This window comes from Pistacia vera, unplaced genomic scaffold, assembly GCF_008641045.1.
Source record: "Pistacia vera cultivar Batoury unplaced genomic scaffold, PisVer_v2 Contig58, whole genome shotgun sequence".
In the NCBI taxonomy this organism is placed as follows: Eukaryota; Viridiplantae; Streptophyta; class Magnoliopsida; order Sapindales; family Anacardiaceae; genus Pistacia; species Pistacia vera.
Genome location: NW_022196423.1, coordinates 489,866 through 512,618, shown reverse-complemented (window position 1 = coordinate 512,618; position 22,753 = coordinate 489,866). Strand labels below are relative to the sequence as shown.

Here is a 22,753-nt window from a genome sequence, read left to right as displayed (position 1 = left end):
CAATCTGTTTTTTTCTTTGTTAAATACCCTGTAAATTGTCTCCTTGACTGTGATAGTAATGATATCCTATTTGCGCCTTGAAGAGTGGATGTAGGCTACCCAGCAGAACCACTATAAATTCTTGTGTTGATCTTTATTTTATTTTTGCTTGATATGCTGTTTGATTAATGCTTGATGATTCACTGCTTTAATCTGTGGTCACTTTGTGGTTTGGAACGATTGGTTGTTACCTAGGGAACAGAATCTGTGATTTTTCATCTTGTTACACAGTTGATTTGTTAGCCCTAGATCTGCAATCTGTGATAACTTAGGACAAAAATCTTAACAATTAAGATATTTTGAAAACAATAACACTACGGACACCAAAAAAGTTACACCAAAATTATGTACCGGCCTGCGTGTAATGCGCGTCTGAATTTTTTTACAATTTTTTTTCTAGTGAACAGCCGTCCATCACATTTGGACAGCCGTTCACTCACATGGACGCCCGTCCATATTATATGGATGGGCATCCATATACAAGGGACGGGCTCCCCATTTAAAGGACGCCCGTCCCTGATTAAAATACAATTAAAAAATTTGTAAAACATTAGGGACGGCCGTCCATTACTTTTGGACGGGCGCCCACAAATAATGGATGCCCGTCCTTCACTCAAATATGAAAAAAAAAAAAAAAAACTTTGGGGACGGCAGTCCATAAATTTTGGACGACCGTCCCTTACATTTGGACGGGTGTCCATTCGTCCATACTTTTAATAAAAAAAAAAAATTATAAACAAAACCCATTCTTCTTCTTCTTCGTCTTCATTCCTCCTCTCTTTTTCTTCGTCTCAAGTTGCCATGCTGATGCAAACGAGAAATCCAAGTGCAACTATATTTCATCATATCTTTAATAGTGCAACTATGACTCTCAGTCATCCCATTATGTTTAGGTGTACAAGGCATAACAAAACCTTTTGCAACCAACTATATATTGCCCAGAGAAAATTTACAATTATTAGAAGTTTACCATCAGGTTTTGTGCTTGCTTTCCTGTATGCCCAGAAAATGAAGCACAAAACCTGATGGTAAACTTCTAATAATTGTAAATTTTCTCTGGGCAATATATGAAGCACTTGCAGGCTGAAGCTTTCAATTGAATTTTTTATTTTTTTTTATTTTGTGCTTTTGCAGCATACTTCGCTGAGTCCTAATGGTAAACTTCTAATAATTGTTGGAGACAACCCAGAGGGTATGTTGGTGGATTCTAATACTGGAAAGGTAATTATCTATACTGTTGTCCATATATCTTTTTCGCTTCCTTTTTTAATTTATTTTTCTGGAAGCTGATTAAAAAAAATGACTTGGTGTCTACTGGTGCATGTATGTCTAGAACCTGCAAATAGAAATAAAAGCATTTACTGATTTATATTTGTAATTTTCACAGACCGTCAATCAGTTGTCTGGGCACTTGGATTTCTCGTTTGCATCAGCATGGCAACTTGAGACGAAGAAAAAGAGAGGAGGAATGAAGACGAAGAAGAAGAAGAATGGGTTTTTGTTTATAATTTTTTTTTTTTTATTAAAAGTATGGACGAATGGACGCCCGTCCAAATGTAAGGGATGGAATGGATGCCCGTCCAAACGTAAGGGACGGTCATCCAAAATTTATGGACGGCCGTCCCCAAAATTTTTTTTTTTTTTTTTCATATTTGAGTGAAGGACGGGCGTCCATTATTTGTGGCCGCCCGTCCAGAAATAATGGACGGCCGTCCATAATACATGGACGGTCGTCCCTAATGTTTTACGAATTTTTTAATTGTATTTTAATCAGAGACGGGCGTCCTTTAAATGGGGACACCCGTCCCTTGTATATGGACGGACGTCCATGTGAGTGAACGGCCGTCCAAATGTGATGGACAGCCATTCACTAGAAAAAAATTATAAAAAAATTCAGACGTGCATTATACGTAGGCTGGTACAGAATTTCAGTGTAACTTTTTCGGTGTCCGTAGTGTTATTGTTTTGAAAAATAATAATAATAAAGTAAATGAAATAATTAGGAATTAAAAAAATGTAGAAAATTAAGGAGAGCTATAGAATAGGTAGGCCGATTTAGGTTGGTTGAAACCATCAACTTTGCAAACTATAAATAAGTTACCTTACTCATGTATCAACTAAGTTAACAATAATATTAAATAGCTTCCATCATAAAATCTCATCAAGTTCTCCACTATAGACCGCAACATACACACTTTGGCCGCTTTCCCAAAAATCTTCACTTCAATTCAGTCTTCTCTTCGTCGATAAACCAACTCTAGTATTTTCAACTGCTTCTCTAACACTCAAAACAAGGAGTATCCCAAATCCTTTATATTTTTTATACAAATAATTATCACAAATAAATCTTGACCAAGACTTCTTTCTCTATGGTTGAGAATGAATAAGGCAAATTGAAAAATACATAGAATGCCATTGAAACTGATGCTTCATCCTAGTCCTCTGTAAGTAGAAGAGGAAGCATCAATCAGGGTCCTAATGAATTTATTGATAAAGATGAGAAGTTGGATTCTAGGTCTCGTGCACAACTGGCAAGGTTTTCTTCAATGGAATCTTTCAAGCAAGCAGAAAGCCGATCTAAGAGAAACAAGAAACTAGAATTCAATAGCAGTCGTGTCTCTCCTGTTCCAAATGGAAGCTCCCAATGGGGAGCGCTTAATATCTCAAAATCTTTCAATCCAATGTTTGGGTCATCCAAGAGGTTTTTCTCGGCTTATGTTCCTGGGTCAAGAATTGTTTCTCGAGCAACATCGCCAATATCAAGACGGCCCAGCCCACCTCGTTCAACAACTCCAACGCCAACACTGGGAGGACTTACCTCCCCAAAGATTGTTGTGGATGATGCAAAAAGGACCAATGATAGCCTTAGCCAAGAGGTTATTAAATTAAGAGATCAGGTATATAATTTTCTCTAATTCTGCATCTACTTATTGATTTTGATATTTATGAAGAATACCGCTAGTAGAATTTTATTGGAGAACTTCCTTTCTATAGTCTGGCTTGAAAAGTGTTTATTTTCTTCATTTGCTTTGATTATGGAAGATTCTTAAATCTGACTTAGTTACTATCATTCTCTTTCTGTCCTTTCATTTGAATAATTTTACTTTAATCAAAATTTTATTTCCATGATGAGATCTAGATCATGGAAATTTTGGAGTTATATCTAGAGATTGTGGACATTAGTGTTGTAAGTATCAAGATTTGAATGTTTTTATTTGTTCCCTTCTATCCGCCCTCTATACTGAAGTGGAGAGGCAATGTAACAAGTTGGTAGAATGATTAGCAGAAGGGCTGGCTTATTCTACTTTGCATTTTAGTTGTCAATGACTCAATTTGTACACATTTGCTTGACATCTGCAACAATAACTTGTGAAAATGGATTCGTTAGCCAGTATTAATGATGGAATTTAAAATAAAATTTTGGTTGGTTACTGATGAGCAACCAAAGGGTGTGGTCTACCATAGGAAGAAGAGAGGGAAGAAGCAGGGGAATATTGGTTAAGCAGGAGGTTAGAGTTTGTTATAAGAAGGAAAGGTGGCTTGTGAGGAGGGGAGAGAAGAATTCTGTTAGAAATCAAAGGCGTCAGGAGAGAATAAAAAGGGCAAGATGAGAGAGAGAGAGATATATAGAGAAGATTTCAGTCATTTAGGAAGGGAGGTTGTTGACCCTCGAAGTCAGTGATTGTGGAGGCTGCTGACCCTCGAAGTCAGTCGTGCATTTACCATTTTTTCCTTTATGTACTTGTTATTTTATTTCTGTCATATGCCATTTGAGTACTACTAGGACATGGCTACTGAGTCAATACTATCTGGATGTAATGTACTGTTTGATTGGTAATATAACAGGATATTTTGTCATTGAGTGTGTGTGTTGGCTGTGTTGTGGATAGATTGTTGGACTGTTGGTGGATTTGCAGGTCGGGTGTTCATCAGTTGGTATCAGAGCCTTGCGTTCTGGGTTATGGTTGTGACAAGAATGGACTCTAGACTAGATAATATGGAAAAAGAGGTTACGAAGTTGGGAGTTAAGATGGGTACCATCCGAGAGTGCCTGGTGGAATTACAGTCCTGGGTACGAAGGAAGGATGAAGAAGAAGTTGGTAGAAATGAGATACGATCGTCTGAACATGTCCGATCTCACCATGATGAAAATTCAAATGGGGCGAGTGGGTCTGGCACCAGCAGCCAAAGTCACAGTGAAATGAGTGGGAGAAAGTTAGAGATGCCAATATTTTCTGGCGAAGATCCTTATGGATGGATCTTTAGAGTTGAGCGCTACTTTCACCTCAACGGAATAACTGAAGAAGGGAGATTAACAGCGGCAGCAGTTTGTATGGAGGGTGAAGCCATTAATTGGTTTCAGTGGACGGAATCCCGAACTCTGGCGACGTCGTGGGCCATGTTTAAGCTTGCACTTCTTCAAAGGTTTAGTGGATCTCAGGAACTCAACCCATATGAGTCATTAATGGCCATGAAGCAAACTGGGTCAGTAATGGAGTTTAGACGTCAGTTTGAAGCCGTCGCTGCACTCTTGGTAGGGGAGAAAGAGGAAATTTTACAGGCAGCTTTTATCAATGGGCTGAAATTGGAGATAAGAGCTGAAGTTCGTTTGGCCTAGCCCACATCTCTAACTCAAATAATTGAGCTGGCCCAACGCATAGAGGAGAGAAATAATGTGATTGAAGAAGCCCAAGTGGGAGTAATTAAACATGCACGTGTTAATGGGCTGGGATATCCCTATGGATCAAGAACCTTGACCCGAACCGATTTTCACCCAAACCCAAAATTCCCAAATAGCGCAGAATCCCTAAAATCAAATCCTAACACTTTCTTCCAACGACGATCGCCAGAATCTTTAACTCATGGCTCGTCGACCAACTCTTCCAGTCACGATCAACCACCGACAGCCTTTCGACCCTATGACAGACCCAACTTCCACCAACCACCGACAGCCTTTTGACCCTACGACAGACCCAACTTCCAATGACGTGATTTTCCATTCCGCCGAATGACTGACGCAGAAATCCAGAAGAAAAAAGAGAAGGGTCTTTGCTTCAGATGTGATGGTAAGTTTTCATTGGGTCACAAATATGGGGAAAAGCAGTTTCAGGTTATTTTAATCGATGAGGAAGAGGATGATCCAGACCCAAATGGTGGAGGAGAGTTTATCGAATCTGAAAGGGAGCCACCGCAGGAACAGGTTGAGCTTTCTCTTAGCTCAGTAATGGGGATTCACAGTCCAAAGACCATGAAGCTTAAGGGCAGAATCTGTGGTAAGGAGCTGATTGTGTTAATTGATAGTGGGGCTTCCCATAATTTCATTAGCTCAAAGGTAATGGAGTGTTTGGGTATTTCTGTGATGAAAACTCAGTCCTTTGGGGTTAGAGTGGGTGATGGGTATAGTGTGAGATGTGAGGGAGAATGTAAGGATGTTTGCATGGAGCTACAAGGGGTGATGATTATCCAAAATTTCTTCCCATTTGATATGAGCAGTGCGGACTTTGTTCTGGGAATTGCATGGCTGGAAACTTTGGGTGAAACGACCACGGACTGGAGAGAGCAAACCATGAAGTTCAAACTCGGAGACCGGATTGTGTATTTGCGCGGAGACCTATCTCTCAGCAAAACCATGGTTTCACTTAAAGCTAAGATCAAGGCATTGCAGAGTGAAGGACATGGGTGTTTGGTTGAGTTTGGACAGATTCAGAAACAGAGTGATAACAGTGAGGAGATTGATGATCGGTTATTGGAAGTTTTGTAGAAATTTAGTACAGTTTTTGATCCACTTCCAAGATTACCACCCGCCAGAACTAGAGACCACGCATTCAGTTAGTGCCGGGGTCGCAACCACCAAATCTATGACCTTACAGGTACCCTTACTACCAGAAGAATGAAAATGAGCGTATCGTCAAGGAAATGCTAGCCTCGGAAATAAAAAACCCAGCATCAGTCCCTTCTCAAGTCCAGTTTTGTTAGTGAAGAAAAAGATTGGGGGGGGGGGGGGGGGGGGGGGGGGGAGATTCTGTGTTGATTACAGGGTAGTTAACAAGGTGACAGTTCCGGATAAGTTTCCGATTGCAGCCATCGACGAATTATTTAATGAGGTAGACGGAGCGACGGTATTTTCTAAGTTGGATTTAAAATCAGGCTATCAACAAATCCGAGTGAGACCAGAGGACACCCTTAAGACAGCCTTCCAGATGCACGAAGGGCACTATGAGTTTGTGGTAATGCCCTTCGGCCTCACCAATGCACCAGCTACCTTCCAGGCAGTCATGAATGACGTTTTCAAACCTTATCTAAGAAAATTTTTGCTGGTTTTCTTTGACGATATATTAATTTATAGTAAGGAGATGGACGAGCATGCGAAGCATCTACGCATTACCTTGCAAGTGCTCTTGGACAATCAGTTGGTGGTTAATAAAAAGAAGTGTAACTTTGGGCAGTCACATTTGGAATATTTGGGGCACATGGTTTCGGCTGAAGGGGTGTCCGTTGACCCTTCAAAGATCGAGAGCATTATCAAATGGCCAGCACCGAGAGACATCAGGGCACTAAGAGGATTTCTGGGATTGACAGGATACTATCGCCGATTTGTTCGCGATTACAGCAAAATTGCCCTTCCACTCACTGCCTTGTTAAAAAATGACTCATTTGTGTGGAATGCAGCAGCTCAAGGGGTTTTTGACGAACTCAAACAGATCATGACCAGTGTTCCAGTTCTCAGGATGCCTAACTTCGCTCAAGAGTTTGTCATAGAAACCGATGCTTCGGGTAGTGGCTTAGGTGCAGTGCTAATGCAAGAAAGTCGACCGATTGCCTTTCTCAGCAAAGGTTTGTCCCTCAATTCAAAGCTGAAGTCAGTTTACGAAAGGGAATTAATGGCAGTGGTTCTGGCTGTGCAAAAGTGGCGCCATTACTTGTTGGGCAGACGTTTTGTTATTAGAACGGATCAACGCAGTCTTCATTTTTTAACTGATCAGAAATTACTAAGTGAGAATCAACAAAAATGGGTTATCAAGTTGCTGGGATTAGACTTCACAATTCAGTACAAACCAGGACCTCAGAACCGAGCCGCAGATGCTCTTTCTAGGATGCCAGACGTGGTTGACCTTCAGGCTATTTCAGTGGGTTGTTTTGCTGTCCTGGACAGTTTGGAAGATGCTATTTAGAGTGATGATCGATTACGTGCGATCATGCAACAACTCCTAATCAACCCCGACAGTCATCATCCTTACAGATTGTGGGTCGCCATTTGTTGTACCATAATCGGTTGGTGCTTCCTAAATCCGGGCCTCACACCCAGAAAATTTTACAGGAATTTCATGCATCGCTCATTGGGGGCCATTCGGGGTTCTTTCAGACGTATAAGCGTCTCACAAATGTGGTGTTTTGGGAGGGGATGAAACATGACATCAAAGCATTTGTGGCTGCCTGTCCTGTTTGCCAACAGAATAAATATGACGCCATGAGTCCAGCGGGGTTGCTTCAGCCGTTACCAATTCCTCACCAAGTGTGGGAAGACATTTCTATGGACTTTATCATGGGCCTTCCTAAAGCAAAAGGGGTTGATACAATTCTGGTGGTGGTGGATCGGTTGACTAAATATAGCCATTTTTTACCTCTCAAGCATCCGTACATGGCCAAAGTGGTAGCGGACCTGTTGATAAAAGAGGTGGTCCGCTTGCACGGGTTTCTCCGCACCATTGTTTCCGATCGAGATAGAGTTTTCATGAGTCATTTTTGGAGCAAATTATTTAAACAATCTGGTACCCAATTACATATGAGTTCCGCATACCATCCGCAGACGGATGGTTAGACAGAGGTAGTAAACCGTGGCCTAGAAACGTATCTCAGATGCTTTGTAAGTGGACAGCCACAGTTATGGCCCAAGTGGATTCCATGGGCATAATTTTGGTTCAACACTACTTATAACCGCTTCACCGGAATGTGTCCTTTTAAGGCGCTCTATGGCCATGATCCGCCCACAGTTTTGCCCTATTCAGACCACACCTCTTCTGTCGAAGAAGTGGACCAGCAACTCCAGCAACGTAACTGTATTTTAGATGAGTTAAAAGAGCATCTCCTCAAAGCTCAACACCGCATTAAGTCTTATGCTGATCACCATCGCCGGGAAGTCACGTTTGCAGCTGGGGACTCTGTTTATTTAAAACTGCGGCCATACAGATTGAAATCTCTCGCTTGTCGACTTAATGAGAAACTTAGCCCGCGGTTTTACGGTCCATTTGTCATCACGGACAGAATTGGGGCAGTGGCTTACCGGCTGGCACTTCCACCTTCAGCTCGTATTCACAATGTCTTTCATGTTTCACAATTGAAAAAGGCTACTTTTCCAATTCCCAATAGTCAATCACTACCAGCTGCCCTCAATGAAGATCTTATTCTACAACTTGAACCGGAAGCTGTACTCAAAACTAGAAAACTCCTTAATGGACAGTGGGAAGTGTTCATTCAATGGAAAGGCCTTCCCCTGTTTGAAAACACTTGGGAAGACTTTGCAACCATCCAATGTCAGTTTCCTTCTTTCCACCTTGAGGACAAGGTGGCTCTCCTTGGGGAGGGTAATGATGAGCAACCAAAGGGTGTGGTCTACCATAGGAAGAAGAGAGGGAAGAAGCAGGGGAATATTGGTTAAGCAGGAGGTTAGAGTTTGTTATAAGAAGGACAGGTGGCTTGTGAGGAGGGGAGAGAAGAATTCTGTTAGAAATCAAAGGTGTTAGGAGAGAATAAAAAGGGCAAGATGCGAGAGAGAGAGAGATATAGAGAAGATTTCAGTCATTTAGGAAGGGAGGTTGTTGACCCTCGAAGTCAGTGATTGTGGAGGCTGCTGACCCTCGAAGTCAGTCGTGCATTTACCATTTTTTCCTTTATGTACTTGTTATTTTATTTCTGTCATATGCCATTTGAGTACTACTAGGACATGGCTACTGAGTGAATACTATCTGGATGTAATGTACTGTTTGATTGGTAATATAACAGGATATTTTGTCATTGAGTGTGTGTGTTGGCTGTGTTGGGGATAGATTGTTGGACTGTTGGTGGATTGGCAGGTCGGGTGTTCATCAGTTACATTCTTTAAAATTTAATAGTTGATATCATCTCTGTGGGGGTAAACTTGGTGAAGCGTAAATCATTCCAATGGAAATGGTGCATTCATATAAATACATAGGGTGGTATTTATGTGAATGAAAGTGTATGTGCTTCCTTTTACAAATTATATATCACTTTTCAAATCATTTTTACTGTTTGAAATGCTTTGGTGTCAGGTTTGGGATGCTTTAGTCCACTATTCAGTTTAACTTGGGTTATTTTTAGTCTTAAAAATAGATTGTGAGCTAGATATTAGCTGTTTAAAATTGACAGAGAGTTGGGGAACTATCATGTTTGGGTAGAGATCTTTTTTTTTCCCTTCTATTTTATATTAACTAATTTCTTGATGATTTTTTTAATGCCAAATTTTATGGTTGAAGCAAGTACTATTTAATACCTTCAATTTAGCCATTAGCATTTCGGAGGGATCTTTAAGCTTTATCTTTGGCCTAAAAGCTGTATTTGGGCTCTAAGTCTACAAGTTATATTCTTGCCCATATGTCTTTTTATTTTTGCTTGACAACTAATGATATTTTCCCTCAGGTGGAGAATCTTATTCGCAAAGCGCAGCTTCAAGAAGTTGAGCTGGAAAGGACAACTAAACAGCTGAAGGAGGCAATAGCAATTGCAGGGGAAGAGACTGCAAAATGCAAAGCAGCAAAGGAAGTTATCAAGTCTCTGACTGCCCAAGTAAGAGGGATGTCTATTTACATAAAGTAACAATTACCCTGTTGTTTGGAAGTGGCAGGGAATTAAAATCACTCTTTGGGGACTCTATATGCTGAAATTTTGTGTTCTTTATTTATTTTCTATCTTACTTGGAATTGGTTCGGTAGTTAAATTGTTTCATGAAGTTTGATTGCTTCCTGGATGCATGTGTAACTGCTTTGTTCTGCAAAAAAGTATTTAAGCTATATTTATGCTTAGAAGGAAATTAATAGCGGTAGAAGCCACTTATCCTAGGTTGTAAACCCTCTTATGGCTTGATTTGTACTTTCAAAGGGTTTTTGTCTTCTGCAAGGTCATCATTCTCTGATTCTGCAACTTGTTGACTCATATCCCTGTGCAATAAACCAATGTCTTTTAATGGGGATACTGTGTCGGTTTGATAAGAGTATCCCTTTTTTGAGTTTTACTGAAGGTGATTTCAGTACATATTTATTATGGTGTTTTTAGCACCTCCAGCTGCGTCAATAGCTGGCACACAATATTCAATTGCAAACATGTTTTAAAATGCCATGATACTCAATTCTTTGTTTCTGTGATATGGATTCATCGGTTAACTGAGTTTACTTGTGCTTTCCTCGATTCCTCTGTATTGACCATAACATTTCTTTCTTATGATGAATAGTTAAAGGATATGGCTGAGAGGCTTCCCGTGGGAGCAGTACGGAGCATCAAGTTACCTACCTTCACTTCTTTTGGTTCCAGTCCTGCTTCCAATGATATACCTAATGTTTCACTTGACCGGCTGACTGTTCAAACAACATTTCCAGAACCGGAGTCCAATGGATCAAACAATCAGTTGCTTTCTAATGGGTCTGGCACTGCCAGTACTCGCAGTTCAGGTCATACCAAACAGGGACATTTGGAAGCAGCAACACGAAATGGGAATAGGACGAAAGAAGGTGAATCACTTAATGATAATGAATGGGTGGAGCAAGATGAACCTGGTGTATATATAACACTTACCTCCCTCCCTGGTGGCTTCAAGGATCTAAAGTGAGTTCGCTTCATGCAACACTCATTTCTCTTATGTTAAAAAAAGGTTCAATTTTCCTACTTTGCTAGGCACCCTTGACTGTAACAGTATAATGTTAATGCAGTCGGAAGCGTTTTAGTGAGAAACAAGTGGAGCAGTGGTGGGCAGAGAACAGGCCTAGAGTATGCGAACGATACAATGTACGAATGATTGACAAGTCAAGTGTAGGCATCGGGAGCGAGGACTTGGCTCATTAACACACCATCTTATAAAATCGTCTGTAAATGTAATGGTGATGTTCTTGATTTCGACACCATTTATAGGGGGTTCATATTGATCAAATTAGGTTTGCTTTCCATCTGTTATAAAATGGGTAGGTGGAAGCAAGATTGGTATAAAAACAGTGAGAGTTGAAGAAGGGTTTGATTGTGCTTTTTTTTATTTTTCCCCTCGAATTTTTTTTTTTTTTTTTTAAACATTTTTTCCGTATTTGATCCTTGTGCGGTGGGGGGAGTTGAGGGTGAGAAATGTAAATTCCTATTAGGGTTCCATGTAAATTCATAAAGCAAAAAATGCATAATGCTGAGTTCTTCTTTTACCTGGTAAAACACGAGTTGAAGCTTGTGAAAGCATCTGCCATTGTATATTAATAGGGAAGTGCATACCCATTTAATTGTTTTCCGAAAATCGTCGGGTCTTTTGAGATTTAACAATCGGAAATTAGAATCTTACGCTTTATTAGCATTGATAATTGTTAAAATACATAACCTTACTTAAATATTTTCGTATCAAAAGTTGTAAGATTTATTTTCTTTAGTATTTGTTACAATTTTAAAAACATATAATTTGAATGGTAACTTTGTCAAGTTTTTATCATATTTACCCCCTCACAATTTTATTTTTGTTTAAAACCATATCATTGATATAACTTTGCCCTAACTCCATTATTTTATTTTTGAGTTTAATTTTTAATTCTCTTTTGTAATTTTAAAAGATTGAACAACATATGATACTGTACCCATTTAATTTTAATGTCAATTTGACGGATTAAGGTCAAAGGGGTCTCAGTGTAAGCTTTTAATTTGGGGACCATTTGGTGTCAGTGAAAGCTTATAACAAAAATAAAAATAAATAGAACCAATTAAAATAAATCTACACGACATTCTAAATCCTTACCACACAACAAAGAAAGTTTTGATTTTCCCACAATAATCTATAATATTCTAATATCTTGGAACTAACTAAATCAAACTTAATTAAAGCTTACATAATAACTTCTCACTCTGTTTCATTTCAGACAAATCCTCCATTGATGCTCCTTGAGCGGTCATCTTCTTCACCTCTTTTTGAAACCTCACCATACTTGATTTCGGCAAGCTTATCGGAATCAGAATCCCATTCTTCCCATCCTTTCTTTGAAACTTCATGCAAAAACTAATCAACGACATAGCTCCCGCCGTCCCACCATACACCGGCTTCCCCCATCCAAAGTCAACCTCTGTAAACCCCGAATTCGTCAAATTCGAAACGATGAAGTTCTCCACATTTGTGTACCGGGGCCGCCCCTTCATCACCATAAAATCCGCCACCGACCTCAAATACTCTCCGCTCATCTGCGCCTTCGCCCTCTTCACCAACTCCACTGCATACCCCAGTCCACTGCCACACAAACTCCCCGCCTTCGCACACGCGGCGGGGTATCCAAACGCATTCCCGTAATAGCCCTGAGGAAGAGGAATTCCACTGCTCTTGTTTCGGACGCTCGTTATGCAAGAAAACCGAACGGTCTGGTTATGGTCGAGTTGAAGAGCAGCCGTTCGACATCTCCATATGCAAGCTATTGTTATTTCGAATGTGGAACTGTTTTTGAGGCGGGGAGGAAGGTGGTTTCGGAGGGAGGAGATCTCTTCAGGGCCGAAGAAGAAGGATTTGTGGTCGAGGTCGTTGGGGTTGGTGGTGTGGAGAGTGTCGTTGGAATCGTCGAGCTGTTCGTATTCGTGGTGGATGTATGTTATGCGTGGTGGGTTTCTTGCATTCAAGAGGTGTCGCTGCCATACTGGGGTTACAGATGGTGTTGGTTTTCCTTGTGCCATTTCTTCCATGGCTTTTAGGAAATGGACTACGCCGTATGCATCGCACATGGTGTGGTTTACACGTAGAGCAAGTATGAATCCTCCACATAGCGAACGAGTCACCTGTAAAATTAAGGATGTTGGTATTTAATATGAAAAAAATGAAGAGAAAAGTCGACTTGAAGTCTTTGTAAACTCACTTGGATAAGCAACAGTGGACATCCAAGGATGCCGTCAGAGCCCGGAACATTATACAGAAGCTCATCCAAACATGGAAATGGCGGATGAATTTGGTCACCAAGTTCATCAAGTGAGAAATTCGCATCAGCCTCAATGAACAAAACCCCTTCGCCATTGCAATCCACCAGAAGCTTCCGATTTTCCCCTTCCCTCAGCCTTCCAGCCAAAGGGTAATAAAACACAAGCGCTTTACTCAGTGCTTCTCTGATAACCTTCACTGGATCTCGCCCTTCCCTTGCAGGCGAAGGATGATTATTCCTGTACAGGAATATCACCGGGACCTGAAACCTGAACCCTTCTTGATCATCTATATCTGAAAGTTTCTTCACTTCTTGTGGCGTCAGCTCTGCGGGAGCGATCAGTTCCGGGGCCTGCCGGGTTACTTTGAAAGAGTGGGAAAATTTTGATGCCATTGTTGGGTTGATTACCTGATAGCTTGAGTTAGGTTGAGTGTTCAAGGACTTTGAATACGAGGGGTTTATTTGTTTAGGTATTTATAGTTAATAGAGTGGTGCTAGCGACTGTCGGTGCACACCTTGTTCAGTAATTACATGCGCAAAATGTGTTTCAGATGAATCTTGACCAAGACTTCTTTCTCTATGGTTGAGAATGAATAAGACAAATTGAAAAATACATCAGAAATGTCTTAACAACGTGTTTTATTAACTTAAGTTTATAGTAGCAAATCCATCTATCTATCTATCTGTCGTCCAGATGATTAGGGTGAATTATGAATAGTGTAGGTATGCACATGATCTTAAATTCAATTCTCTATCGGAACATCCTCGATTTAAATGGCCACCATACCAGCAGGGGTTTGCCGAGTCGTGCATAAACTGTCCATGGTAGTGGATTGTTGTGCTAGCTTGGTTCCTCCCTTCCCCCCCCCCCAAAAAAAAAAAAGGTGTACTATAGGAAAATTGTATTCCTTTTATTAGTTATGGTTCAATGATAGATAAAAAAAGTATAACATTACTCCAAACCCTAGCTAATAAATTCATTTATATATTTAGTTGAGCTCTTCTATGGATTTTTGTTATTCTAAAACAGAATTTTTTTCGACAATGTCGACTAATAGTTTACTCATACTAAATATCTATTACTAAATTGAAAATTATAAAATTTTACTGGCAAAATGCTGACATTGCCTCTGATAATTAATTCTTTTTTTTTTTTTTTTTTTTTTAGAAACCATTGAACATCTAACAAGATCAAAGGACTAGATAAACCACAATATTATCGTAGTAGGTGAACTCAAGGTTTGAATCTAAAAATTTAAGGGAGCAAACTTCCTTGATTGCTAAGGGAACTCCTTGAGTTAGATAATTAATTCTTATATATACATATTTTTTTATTTACATTGTGAGAAATGAAAATTGTGGACGGCAATTATCTATAGGCATTTCTTAAAAATGGTAATAAATATGTGGCATAGACTACATAATTTGACTTGTCTTCATTGTGCTAGCTCTTGAGGTAACTTTACATCAACATTTTGTTCAATTTGTCGAAGATATTTTTTTCTTTTGAAATAATTGAGTGAAGGGTCCTACTATTTATTTCCTAGCATTAATTTTTTTTTTTTTTTTTCAATCAATCTCCCAAAAAGAAAACTCAATATTAAAGGTGTAGGGAAGTGAGAAATAAAATTGTGGATGACAATTAATATTGGTTGGCATTTCTTAATCATAATAATAATAACAAGATCAAACAATATGACAAGACACAAGAGTAGATAATGAAATTGCCTTGCCTTCACAGTTGAGGTCCTCTTTGATGTAGCATTTCATCTACATTTTGTCGAATTCTTTTAACTTATTTGTATAATTAAGAGTCTTATAACAATCCTTTAATTAGACAAGCAAAGGGGTACCCGTACCCGCGGGTCAACGGGCACCCGCATCAAATAGGCAGGTATGGGTATCCCTAAAATTTATCCTACCCGGACCACCCGTGAAAAATGTGAGTGGGTTGGATAATGCTCATGGTACCCGAGTTTTATTTAAAAAATAATTAAAAAATTAAAACCCTAAAATCATTTTCTCAATCTCTATCAACACACATTGACGCCACATTTCTCTCGATCTCTTTTTTCAATTAAACAGAGAAGAATTGGAAGGGTGAAGACTGAGGAAGAAGAAGAAATATGAAAAAGTGGAGAGGGAGAAAAAAACGTAGAAGAATTGGAGAGAGGGAGAAGAAGAATAAGAAATATAGAAAAGGGAGAGGGAGAAAAGACGTAGAAGAGTTAGAGAGAGGGAGAAGAAGGGGAGGGAGAGAAAAAGATGAAGAAGAATTAGAGAGAATTAGAAGAAGAAGAAATGTGAAAAAGTGGAGAAGGACAAAAAGACATGAAGAATTGGAGAGAGGGAGAAGAAGAAAACGAACCGAAGAAGAAAAAATATGCAGTGGGGAGGGAGAAAAAGACAAGAAGAATTGGAGAGAGAGGGAAGAAGAAGACGAAGACTTGGGAGTGAAGAAATAAATAGGAGAAAAAGCTTAAAAATAAAAAATTGGAGAGAAAAAATTTTAAAAAGCAAAATAAACGCTGTGACTTGCGGATCGACCTGTACTCACACGGACGGGTATGACCCGTGAAATTTTTTGACCCGTGCCCATTTTACTTGCAACTCGTAACTACCCGGCCCATACCGGCCCGTTTGCCAGGTCTGGCTTTGATTATCAAACAATATATATAAGTGAAGAGAAAATTATCTGAGATTTGCACACACCAGTGCTAACGCCGGCGTGCGTAGTGCTGGACATGCTAGTCTGCCTAGCGGTATCTTAGTTGGTTTTTTCCTGGTTCGTTGGCCTTTTTTCTGTCATTTCTTATTTTTTGAATGTTACCAAAACGCAAGGCATAAAAAAACAAGAATTTAATTAATTTTTTTTTGTTCGATGCCTCGGGCTTTTGGCGTTGAGAGTGGAGTCTGTTTTTCGGATCGAGCGGAGTGGTTGTTGGTTTTTTGTAGCCTATTTGGGTATTGTCTTCTGGTTTTCTTTGGTTTTGTTCCTAACTAGGGGTATGTCTCGAGGTAGGAAGAGTTTTTTGTGTTTTTCATAGTCTTATATAGGTTATTTTTTTGGGTCCTAACCCAAGGATTATCCTGAGGTAGGTTGACTGCCCTTTATAGGTCTTTTGTATATATATATATATATATTTTTTTTTTTTCTTCTAATGAAAGCTTGCTTAAAAAAAAATTATCTGAGATTCTCACTTGTTTCGAGGTAATCACTTTACTTAGTATATGATTAACAAATGTCACTATATAGAATAAATACATCATCCCTTTGGAGAATTTATTATATATATATAGTAGAATCTCTCTATAGTCATAATGTTAGGACCAATTAAATTTATTATTATAAGGAGGTTATAATTTAATAGAAGGGTAGTTACAAGAATTATTATTTTGATTTCTTATTTTATAATTCATATTTAGTAGTATTAAGATTTTAATTCATTATTTTAGTAGCATTAGAATAGTATGGAAATGGATATCAAAAATTCATTGGAAAATTGAGTGATCAGATTTGACAACTTCATTACATTAATCAAATGGAAATTAATATCTTCCTTAGTAATCTAAATGAGTAAGAAGTCATGCATGTTTTAACTTAAAAAAAATTATTACTAGAATTAGATAAGAAGAGGAAGATGATAATCTTGAGGATGATAATACAAAAACACCAAAAATTTCATGTCAAGAAGCTCTAAACATGCTTGAGAGCTAGAAATATTTTGGTTTCAACAATAAGGTGCCCATGCTAGGTTGGACAGATTTACCCTTGGGTACTAGTTGGGTGAGAGTTTTCACATGTGATTGAGAGATGATTTGGATATGTATATCATTTATTTGAAAATGGGAACTTATAAATGTAAATGTTATCCGTATATGAACTATTTCTTAAAAATGATATTTTTAGAGAAACATGCATGATTATTGATTCGTTTACCATAATAGTATTCAGAAAGAAGTCTTGCCATGAGAGATTTCAACATGTCTTATGAAAGGTGGCTTATATTATAAAATGTGTTTATGGAAATGAAATTTTATAAGCATGAGTGTTTTTATTGTATATTGAAATGTTTTATTCTAACTAACTTATTCCCCACTCACTGAGCATTTCTAGCTTACCTCTCGTTTTCAAATGTTTTTCTTTTCCCCCTGCCAGGTCAAGAAGGAGATCGTGCAGAGGAGTGAATCTACTCAAGGTTGGGTCACATGACTTCATTTTATCATATATTCTATAGTTGTGTTTTATTTTCCGCTGCAAAGTTTATGTTTTCTTCATTATGTATTTATTTCTTGTTCTATATTATTAAATATATGGAAAATTTTGATACCATACATTTCATTTTGTGAAAATTTTAGTTACATTTGTTTATTTGCAAATGACGTTACATCTATTCATGAGAAAAAAATAAAACAGTGCTTATAAATGTTTTGGCTAGAAGAGTTTTATGATGTTTAATTTATTCATAAACAAGTTTTATAGTTTTTCCACATGGCATGTCTCGATCACCCAAGTCTCATGGGTGCGCCTAGAGTCTATGGGATAAGAAGGGTTGGGACGGGTCGTGTCAAAGACACTGCTGAAAATTTATTTAAAACATTGCAAATAGCCTTATTTGATATATCTACGTTTGACAATATAGAGTTTTGTGACATTGGATCAAGAAAATATAGGCCTTGGTTATGCTTACCAATCCCCTTCAATTTGTCACTATAAAAATCCTGAATTAGATAGAAATCAGGGTAAAACTTGATAGTACAATTATTAGAGATTGTAAATTTCGAGACTGAAAGTAGGTTGTGTTTAAAGGCTGGTATATGTAAAACTTTTGAAAGATGCATACCATTATCCAAAATAATATAACCTATATGTGCAATGTGAATTTTAGTTCCATCGAGTAATCCTACAAGTGATTTTGAGGGAGGCTTTATGGTAATAGGGGATTGTAACATGGAGTAATTATATGTCATATGATCAGTAGCCCCTATATCTGTGATCCAAGAATTACTATTTAAACAGGAAAATGGAGCATTATGAGTACTATTGAAAGTACCTGCCATATTTGCAACCGAGGAATCCGAAGGATTAACATCCTCCTTTCCTAGCAACTGAAAAATGTGGTTATACTGCTCCAATGTCAAAATAGGACCAACTGATGTATTGAAAGGTTTTGCATGTGCATCTTCCATAGCTCAGTTCTGCACTTGCACCTGATTAGCAGAAAATTTAGCTCTTGAGCCATTTTTTCCTTTTGTAAATTGATAGTTGGCTTGATAGCCATTCAATTTGTAACAATTTTCATTCTTATGTCCACCCAAGTGACAGTACTCGCACTCAATATAGAGTTTCCTTCCTTTATATTTCTACCCTTGATTATGGTTCTTACCATTATTCTGAGCATAAGGTGCTGTAGTAACCTCCGAATTAGTGTTCAATCCAACTAAAATCTCTAGCTTTCATCTTGGCTAACTACAGACTAAGCTTGCTTAACACTTGGCAAAGGGTTCATCAATAAAATCTGACTCTTAATGATAGAGTATGAATCATTCAAACCCATAAGAACTTGTAGCAATTTCTGTTGGTTGAGATGCTTAAGATATGCCTTAGCCGAAGTGCCCTCTAGAGTGGGTAGACTTACTATAGAATCCAACTCGTCCCACAATGACTTGAGTTTGTTGAAATAGATTGCGACAGTATTCGTTCCTGGCGTAAGATTCACAATTTCTCTGTGAATTCCATAAACTCTAGTCCCATTGACTTTATGATACCGTTCTTTCAAGTCCTGCCAAACTTGAGAGGCATTGGACGAATATACAATCCTGTTAAAGATTTCCTTCAAAACTGAATTAAAGATCTAAGCTAGAACAAGAGAGTTGCATCTTTCCCACTGTGGAACCAAATTAGGATGCACATATGACTTCTTACAAACTCCATTAACAAACCCTAGCTTGTTCTTGGCACATAAGGATACAGTCATCGATCTGCTCTAGATTCCGTAGTTATCCATTCTAATGAGTTGTTTAGATACAAGAACTGATCCAAGCGTGTCTAAGGGGTGAACGTAGAGAGGCGAATTCGAGTCTATCGTAGGCACAACTGATTCCTTTGCCATCGTCGACTATATTGGATCTTGCTGGGATTCGAGCTGAAATTGAAGAAATTACTTAAATCTGATCTCCTTCGATTGAATTAGAAGAAGATTAAGAGTTTAATTGATCTAATTTTTATTAATTTGCAGAAAAAATTCCTGCTCTGATACCATGTTTAAGAGTAAAGTACAGTTTCAAGAGAAGTGTTTGGAAGAGAAATTGTGTTCGTGTATATTTCTTATAAATTTTGAGTTGTACAGTGTTTTTATACTTACATAGTAACTAACCCAACATAATTAACTCTAGTTAACATTTAACCAAAGTTTATCTCAACAGTAAACTAGCTTCCAACTAAATCTACTAGAGAATTACATTTATATAACTATCTTAACACAAACTTTTGTTTGTATAATTAAGGGTTTCTATCTTAGCAATTCTTCAAAATTGTTGATATGATGTATAACATTGAAATTTTTTAGCAATTTATCTATCAACAATCCTCGTATCAGTTATATGGTAAAAGGAAGGGCGTTTTGGTTTCGTGCAAAAATATTTCAATTATCATATAATTATTTTTTACTCTAATAAATATTAATTATATAAAAAAAAATATTATTATTAGTAAATATGGATCAACATGACAATGTTTGAATTCTCTGATTTATCACGCTCATACATATATATGAAAATTCTCAAATACATACATATATAATTTTATAGGGAATGATGTAACGATTATACTTTTATCTTTGATTTGCATTTTAAAAATAAAAGGATTTCCGCACGAGAGATTGACCACCTCTATATAAGTATATATTACATAGCGTATGATACTCAAAGCCTGGATAACATGAGAGCGGGGTTCATGTCATAGAAATCCTCAGTTATTGTTCCTTGAGTCATCTTCTTCAGTTCTTCTTGAAACCTTTCCATGGTTGATTTGGGCAAGCAAATTGGCATCAGAATCCCAGACTTCCCCTCCACATTTTTGAACTGCATGCAGAAGCTAATCAATGATATAGCTCCAGTTGGTCCTCCATACACAGCCTTTCCCCACCCAAAATCAACCTCTGCAAAACCAGAAATCTTCCCATAAGAAACAATAATGAAGTTCTCCATATTCGTATACTTGGGTCGTCCCTTGATCTCCATAAGATCCGCCACCGATTGTATATACTCTCCACTCATTTGAGCCTTCGCTTTCTTCACCAATTCCACAGCATATCCCAAGCCTCTTCTTCACAGAAGATCAGCCTTCGAACACGCTGCCAGGAATGCAAATGTGTTGCCGTAGTAACCCTTTGGCAGATGAAAGTTATAGCTCTTGTTTTGGAAGTTAGTCAAACATGAAAGACGAACAATCTGGTCGGGGTCTAGCTGAAGAGCAGCCGTTAGACAGCGCCATACGTTAGCTAATAATAACTCGAATGTCGAACAGTTTTTGAGGTGTGAAGGAAGGTGTTTGCGCAGAGAATCGATCTCTTCAAGGCCAAAGAAGAATGAATTGTTATCCAAGTCATTAGGGTTTGTGTTTTTTAGGGTGTCTTTGGAGTCGTCGAGCTGTTCGTATTCATGGTGGAAACATGTTATACGTGGTGGATTTCTTGGGCTTAAGAGCTCTCGTTACCAAACCGGCATTGTTGATGGTGTTATTGCTCCTTGTATCATCTGCTCCATCGTTTTTAAGAATTGCATTACACCGTATGTATCGCACAGAGTGTTGTTCCAGCGTAATACGAGAATGAATCCTCCACATTCTAGACGAGTTACCTGCCAATGAGGAACAAAGAAGAAGATTATAAATTGTGTTTAACATAAATTTTAAAATCTGAAACTTTCTGTTTAATACGTTGCTGTTTTTGATGCTTTGAGCATTTTTAACTGAAAATTTGTATTTTAACATACATTTATTTTCAAATCATGAAGAAATTAAAAAAAAAAAATTTATTCAAAGTATAGAACCTCGAGCTTTCTCTCATGAGAATTCAAATTCTTAAGAAAAAAACCAATTTATTCCTTCTAGAGGGAGAGTTCTAACTTGCTCTCACTGAAGTAAAATTTCTTAAGAAAAAACACAATTTATTCATTTATGAGAAAGAGAGTATAGAACCTTGAGAAACGTTATCATATTAACATCGTATCAATATTATATAACTCATATTACAAGTCTCTATATACATATATATCACATTATTCAATTCAATATTCATCATAGTGATTTTAAACTTAGATGAGAAAAAAAAAATTTCAAATATGACATAAAAACATTACTCAGAGTACGGGTGATATCTTTTTATTTTTTATTTTATTTTTCAGAACATCACCACGAGAAATAGGCAAAGGTGAGGAGTAATGCAATAATGCATTTGCCTTTTTATTATTAATTAATAATTAAATTTATGAAAATAAAAAGATACTGAAAAATATCTTCTTATGAGAATCGTATCTGCTTAAGAAAAGTTAATAAGCACAAGAATTTAATGTGTGGCTNCAATCCTATTCTCCAAATAATGTTTGGCACACTATTCCAGAAATATTACCCTATTTTTTTAATTATTTTTAAACCCCATAAGGTTATTAATTTCACTAAATGCCCCCTGAATTTTTTTTTAAAAAAATTAACAAAAACCCCCCCATCAACCCAATTTGTCAGATTCCGGCAACCACCGCCGGTGATAGCCGAAATCTGTACAACGGCCTAAATTCCAACCATAAATGGCCGGAATTACACCGATCTGGCCGTCGTTGACGATCAACGACGTCCAAATCTTGGCCGTCGTTGACCGAAAACGACGGCTACATCTTTGGCCATCGCTGACGGCCAAAGATGGCCGTCGTGTTGACCTTCCCGGCCGTCGACGGCCATAACAGGCCCTTTATGAAAATTCAAATAAAAAGATTTGCCTTTTTATTATTAATTAATAATTAATATGACATAAAAACACTCACTCGTAGTACGGGTGATATTTTTTTTTTTTTTTTTTTTCAGAACATCACTACGAGAAATAGGCAAAGGTGAGGAGTAATGCAATAATGTATTTGCCTTTTTATTATTAATTAATAATTAAATTTATGAAAATAAAAAGATACTGAAAATTATCTTCTTATGAGAACCGTATCTGCTTAAGAAAAGTTAATAAGCACAAGAATTTAATGTGTGGCTGACTGTGATGGACTGATTACAAATAAAATGTGGATGAAAATGAAGTCTTCATGGAGTGTCAATCTGTGAGCCGGCCATCACTATCAAACACGTTATTTTTACAAGAATTTAATGTGTGGCTGACTGTGAGGAGTGATTACAAATAAAAGGTGGATGAAAGATAGTATACGCGTTATATAATCAAAACCACATAAATTCCTCCTGCAATATTCACGTTTTCAGCAACATTTTGATTCAACTTGAAAACTAGATCGATCCATGCCTTGTGTATGAAAGCATCTTAGTGTTTAAGCAGTAATGTGATTTGGGCTTCAAG

The 22,753-nt window shown here is 37.8% G+C and overlaps 2 protein-coding genes across 2 annotated transcripts; one reads left to right on the top strand and one right to left on the bottom strand.

The window, feature by feature from the left end:
• Positions 1-2,585: 2,585 nt before the first annotated feature.
• On the top strand, positions 2,586-11,109 carry LOC116109426 (PH, RCC1 and FYVE domains-containing protein 1-like). The gene is made up of 4 exons (XM_031395639.1): positions 2,586-2,936; positions 9,694-9,840; positions 10,502-10,872; positions 10,977-11,109. The coding sequence occupies exons 1-4, from the start codon at positions 2,586-2,588 to the stop codon at positions 11,107-11,109; spliced, it is 1,002 nt and encodes a 333-aa protein (XP_031251499.1).
• An 856-nt stretch (positions 11,110-11,965) lies between these two features.
• Positions 11,966-13,649, bottom strand: LOC116109446 (methanol O-anthraniloyltransferase-like). Its single transcript, XM_031395657.1, has 2 exons — positions 13,125-13,649; positions 11,966-13,047 (listed from the first exon to the last, which is right to left on the bottom strand). Exons 1-2 carry the CDS (start codon positions 13,575-13,577, stop codon positions 12,109-12,111), a joined length of 1,392 nt encoding a protein of 463 aa, XP_031251517.1. The 5' UTR covers positions 13,578-13,649; the 3' UTR covers positions 11,966-12,108.
• Positions 13,650-22,753: the final 9,104 nt, after the last annotated feature.